Raw genomic sequence first — 5,721 nt, 5'->3', positions numbered from 1 at the left:
CCTCTTATAATAACTCCACGATATCGACACATCTAAACAATAGACCTATTCGTTTCAGACACCCAAGGGCAGATGGAAGGTTACGGTAAAGTATTATATGTTCTGACAGTATAAACCTAGTAGCACCACGTCTATTCACGGCAAAAAAGCAACGGTCGGAGGAAACGTGATACAAATCCGCTCTTTTGGTCTCCTCTACGAACCGTTGTCTTCCCCCCGCTCTTTTCCTCTCACTTGACTTTCCTTTTGTGACAAGGGCCTAGCTTGGAGCAATTACTCAATTCATCTAATAACAGTCTTTGGTATCAAAGGTCCTTGGTTTTCCTCAAGGCCTTGAGGGACCGAAGATGTCTATTTATACAAGAAGTCGGTGAGACCCTTCTGCCCTAATCCCGTGACCGTAGCCCTTGTGTAACCAACGCCATTTCCGTGTGACACCTTTTCAAAGCACACCTCAATACGAAAAGGCTCTTATACTTCCACAGGATTGACAGGACTCCTTGGAGGAATCAGACCAAAATCACCCGGTCTGTTGAGAGCAACATTTCGCTTTGCAGCTTCGTACGCCAGAAATGCGTCCTCTACAAGGCCCCCTACATGCCGAATGCCGTGCGGACGAGGTGGAGCATGTATAGGCTTTGTAGGTTCTTTGGCCTGAGTAGGCTCTTGCTGTGCCCCTGTCGGGTCTGGAACTCTCATATCCTTCACCCAACCGAGATACTCGAGTGTTTCCGAAGTCTGCGTAATAAGGTCAATGACCTTTTTGTACTCTTGGGAATTCCTCCATCTCCTCTCGGGTTCTGTCCTCATCAGGCTCAAAAGACTGGTAATTATAAACGTGGCACCTCCTAGACTCGTAATGGGTATTTGGCTTAGAGTGTCCGCCATCGACCTAAGAGCATGCTGGCTGGGTGCCGGTGCGAATGCGGTGAAGCCCGTGATGAATGCTGAGATGATCAGCTGAGCAATCACCAGGCCCCAGACTAGCCAGTAGGTGAATACATAGAGGCCTTGTTCGCGGGTGCGTTCGCATTCTGATTCATTGTGGATCCTTAGAGTCGCATTCCAATATTTGTCAAAGTCTGTAGAACCAAGGCGCTTTTCTCGAGGCCCAGTGACCGAGGGTCGGGAATAGCAGCCGAACCACCTGACCCAAACACATCTCCGGGAGGGCCGTACAGGCTCAAACTCTGGGACTGTGTCTGGGGTTGGCGGCTCTGGTCGCGGTACAGGAGGCCGCGCTTGTGGAGGAGGCTGTTCTTGTGAAGGGCCTGGTTCTGGTGAAGGCGGCCGTTCTTCTAAAGGGCCCGGTTCTGGCGAAGCACCCGGTTCTGGTAAGTCAGCCGGCTGCTGTGAAGGGTCCGGTTGTGGTGAAGCAGCCCTCTCTTGTGAAGGAGCGCGTTCCACCAAAGGTCGCGGTTCTTGCGAAGGGCCAGCCTCTGGTGAAGCAGCCCGCTCTAGTAAAGGAGTCTGTTCTGTTGATGTCTGTTGTGAGACCACTCCCGGCACTCCTGGTTGTTCTCGACTCCCGTTTTGAGACATTGTTTAAGATGGGTATTCTGTCCTCGGTGTGGATAATAAAAGCGTGGAAATGTATTCATGGATTCCAAAGGCGTATCATTACTTGCGATGCTTTGTCTCAAAATCACGAGACTGTATTCCTCGATTAGGGAAATATACGTTGCGCCCTTATATACCGGCACAGACGAGAATTTGTAGACAGATCCATCTTCTTTTGGAATTGTAGGCACGCCAGATAACTAAAGACCATGACTTGTGCAAAAGGGAACAACTTGGCCAGAACCGCGCCGCAGTATGCCATGAATCGTTGGTCAATCTGCCTCTTGGCGCTCCCGAGGCGCTGTTGGCTCCAAAGTCAAAATAAAGTTTCTGAAACCCAATAATGGCGTCATGGGGTGTCGCGCACGAGATGATGCGTTCCGCTGCGGGAGCATATTCCTCACATTGCACCATTGTCTTGGGCAGATCTGGAGCCGACAGTCAAATATACAGTCAAACGAACAAAGTAGGTGTCCGACTGCTTACTGAAAATGGGACCTGATGTGCGATTCCCATTCTACCCGCCCTTGAAAGAAATTACACTCAAATCTTGAAAGGGAGCGGGAAGCCGCCGAGCTGAGCTGAGCTGAGCTTGAGATGGAATGTTATGGGGAGTAGTGCGCCATGGGGCGGCAGGGAAGGAACATTGAATCCAGAGTCAATTGGCATCTGTCCCTTTGCGACATCAACCATGAAGCCGCCAATGCAAAAATGCCAGGGATAAGGTTGGCGCGCCCGTTTGTGTTGAAGATATTTTGGGCCGAGGGAACACCAGCCAGAGCGCTGCGGCCGAATGACCAACGCCCTGGACTGACATTGTTGAAAAGATGAGGGATTTATCTTATTCAAATTAAACACGAGCAAGGGTCTCGATAGTATTTATTGACAGCCATCTACTCATGGGCGAAGCCTACTTGTCGTCACCAACTATATATATGAACCATCCCGTACTTTAACTCTACCCCCCGTGGCTTTCATCCAACTCTGCTGCGGTTTCCACGGACTCGTGACTGGGTTCGTAGGGTCCAAGTCAAAACGCCCCAGAATGAAGATGGAAGTTAGGATTCAGCCACCAGCTCCAAACCCTTGATCCCCTGCTACTCAACTTCTCCCGGAACGCATCAATCAACATCGCAGGCATATACAACGACTTTTGAGATTCTGCATCCTCAGGCGGGTGCTCAAACACATAGGCGTGTTTCTTGAAGCTTTTCGCAGCCCTCTTGCTCCCGAAATGCAGAGTCGGGATCGGCACCGGGGCCACTTGCACAAGCCCATGCACTGGCAATATCACTCGGCAGCCTAAAGCCGGGTCCGGGGGATCCGGAGCATCAAGAATGTAGGCAGACGAAGCTTTGCGTTTAAGTATATGGGACCAGGACAGATTCCGGTTGAACTCGGTGCAAAATTCATCCACGAGGGACTCGGAGCCGTGTGGAAACGTCAGTTGTAGCCGCCATGATGAGCGAAGTGACGTCCGGGTCATTGTAGCACCGAGGAGTTGGATTTGCTGGTTATCCAGTCGGTTGACGGGCTGCTGAATGTTCTGAGCAACCTGCTGCGGTGCAATTTCCCGTGGTGCAAGTCCTCCTGGTATAACTTCCTCTGGTGCATCTGCCTGGGGTGTATCCCGTGGTATGACTTCCTGTGTAGCCTCCTGTCTGGCTTCTCGTGGGATTTCCCCTGCAATAACGCTTGCGATTTCCTTCCCGACTTCCCTCCCGATTTCCCTTGCGATTGCGATTTCCCTCGCGATTTCCCTTGCAATTTCCTTTGCGATTTCCTTTCCGATTTCCCGTGCTACTACCCGTTCGACTTCCTGGTCTGTTTCCTGGTTGGCTGCTTGTTGATCTTGGACTCTGCTATCAGGATCATTGTCTAATATACCATCGGCTCCCCGTTCATTGCAGTCTATATCACCTTGGTGGCCGCTTCGCTGACGGCCTGGGGCGAACATAACGTCTAGAAGTAGAGTGTTTCCACAGCATCTGACACATTACATAGAGCCAGGCATGATTGAAATAGAAACAAGAAAAACAGTACAAACTAGATGGAGCTAGAGATTTGGGGGATTTAAGCAGACGGGCCGCTAACCCTAGGAGCCCCCTGGGTATCCTCGAATATCTTTTCTAATCTTGGCCCACTCTTTCTATTTTTAAAGCTGCAATAGAAAATAAAGCCTTACAGTGGTGAGAAGCCGCAGCATCTTTCCATCGCTGGTGCGAGACGTGGCGGTGGCGCGGTGACCACACCCAGACCGTGACTTGACGTATGCATTCCTATTTCAAACTAGAATCCCAGGACTTGGCTCCTTTGCCTTCTGGTAATCCCATTCTGCGTCGTCAGACTTGACTTCTATCTGGTGCTGGTTTAAAAACTGACAGACAGCGTGGCCCCCCATGGCGAACAACAACGCCGACAATCGACACGTTTACGAGCCAAGTGACTCGTTTGACTGGCTCGTCAATCACCACCGAGCAAACCTTGTATGGCCCATATCAAACAGAGACTCGTTGAATTTTTGGATTCGTCATCTTCTGCGCCGGGCCCAGGACGAGAACCTAAGCGGCAGAAAAGGCTTCCGAGTCGATTTCACAGAGCTACAGAGAATGCACATGAGAAAGCTCCAAATCAAATTGATCCGTCATGCAGTCTCCATGGTACAAGAAGGAAAGGAGCCCACCGATCCCAAAGGTGACAAGGGGAATAATACAAAATGCAGTTGGGAGCAAGACCTCCAGGCGTACAGTACGAAACCACCGAAATCGGTCCCGCATCACAGGATGGCTGCTAACATAATCTCGACCATAGTAAAAGCCGTCCAAGACTATGACTACATGGTCCAATTTATCAGGACACGGGACGACCCCTTCATTGCATCCTCCGAGCGGCGGGTCGACCATAAGATCCTCATTCAAGAAATGGACAAGGCCGGGATTGACTTTGCACGACTGGCCGATCTCGAGATTGCCCTTGGAGGTGCCAAGTCAATCGTGGTTCCCGCCGGCCCATGGAGCCCCAACGACGAGCCCATCTGGGGAAAAAGATATCTCAGCAACATGAGGAGTGAATTGAGACGTGTTTTGGAGCGGTGCATGGCACTCGCGGCCGCCTACGCTTTCCTTGTCGCACCTATTGTGCTCATCTTTGCTGAGACGCTGACGCCCGCCCCTCAAGACGGCTTTACAGCCAATCTGGCGCCGGTGATTATAGTCGTCAGCTTTGTGGCGGTCTGGGTGGTAATCATGATCTCGTGGGTCGATGAGGTGAAGGACGTGGTGCCCTTGACGGCAGGGTATGCCGCGGTGTTGGGCATTATTCTTAATTCGGCGGCATCGTTGCGACAAGCGATGCTTTCTCATGCTGCTGGTGCTGGCCACTGAGTCCCTGTGTATGTAGCGAAAGCTGAACTTGTGACGGGCGAGGTTCCGAGTGTAATTCCCGTCGAGGCGATCCTATGCCGCCCACGACACGGCTTGCAGCGGGTTTTATGTAACCACATGCAATGTTCTTATGTTCGCATTGTGGTGCTAATACACTTTCAATATTGTTTAAAAAATGTTCACCAAGAACCTCAGGGAGACGGCATGCGTCCATCTCACATTATTTTTTACAAATAAGATATAGTAGCCAAAGAACAACAGTAAAAATACTGGCCATTGCCAGCGTCCAAACACCAAACTAAGGTGTGGCCTCCATCCATACTCCCCCCTCCCACTCAACCAAGTCATGGCAATCACCGCCACGACCAGGTTGTCACACGGAAATGGCGTTGGTTACACAAGGGCTACGGTCACGGGATTAGGGCAGAAGGCCCTCACCGACTTCTTGTATAAATAGACGTCTTCGGCCCCTCAAGGCCTTGAGGAAAACCAAGGACCTTTGATACCAAAGACTGTTATTAGATGAATTGAGTAAATTGCTCCAAGCCCTCTATTAAGCCCTTGTCACACAGGTTGGGGGGGCAGGCTGGTACGGATGTGTCTGCGGCGCGTTGCTGACGAAATGGTAAACGTATTGGGACTATATACGTGTTAATACTGTGTCATTTTGTTCTTAAAAGCTGAAAGCACACTCATGCTATATTAAAAGATTTCTGGAAATAAATATTATACTTAATAGCAACCCTCTGCAATAAGGGGAAAACTATAACACAAAGCT

The 5,721-nt window shown here is 50.4% G+C and overlaps 3 protein-coding genes across 3 annotated transcripts; 1 reads left to right on the top strand and 2 right to left on the bottom strand.

The window, feature by feature from the left end:
• Positions 1 to 471: 471 nt before the first annotated feature.
• On the bottom strand, positions 472 to 1,542 carry MAA_08056 (uncharacterized protein; the record flags this gene model as incomplete). The annotated part of the gene is made up of 1 exon (XM_007826054.1): positions 472 to 1,542. The coding sequence occupies one exon, from the start codon at positions 1,540 to 1,542 to the stop codon at positions 472 to 474; it is 1,071 nt and encodes a 356-aa protein (XP_007824245.1).
• Positions 1,543 to 2,590: 1,048 nt separating this feature from the next.
• Positions 2,591 to 3,517, bottom strand: MAA_08057 (uncharacterized protein; the record flags this gene model as incomplete). The annotated part of the gene is made up of 1 exon (XM_007826055.1): positions 2,591 to 3,517. One exon carries the CDS (start codon positions 3,515 to 3,517, stop codon positions 2,591 to 2,593), a length of 927 nt encoding a protein of 308 aa, XP_007824246.1.
• A 442-nt stretch (positions 3,518 to 3,959) lies between these two features.
• MAA_08058 (uncharacterized protein) lies at positions 3,960 to 4,943 on the top strand (the record flags this gene model as incomplete). The annotated part of the gene is made up of 1 exon (XM_007826056.1): positions 3,960 to 4,943. The coding sequence occupies one exon, from the start codon at positions 3,960 to 3,962 to the stop codon at positions 4,941 to 4,943; it is 984 nt and encodes a 327-aa protein (XP_007824247.1).
• Positions 4,944 to 5,721: the final 778 nt, after the last annotated feature.

This window comes from Metarhizium robertsii (assembly GCF_000187425.2).
Source record: "Metarhizium robertsii ARSEF 23 chromosome Unknown MAA_Scf_4, whole genome shotgun sequence".
Classification (NCBI taxonomy): Eukaryota; Fungi; Ascomycota; class Sordariomycetes; order Hypocreales; family Clavicipitaceae; genus Metarhizium; species Metarhizium robertsii.
The sequence above is the reverse complement of the archived record's forward strand: the minus strand, read 5'-3'. Positions and strand labels throughout refer to the sequence as shown.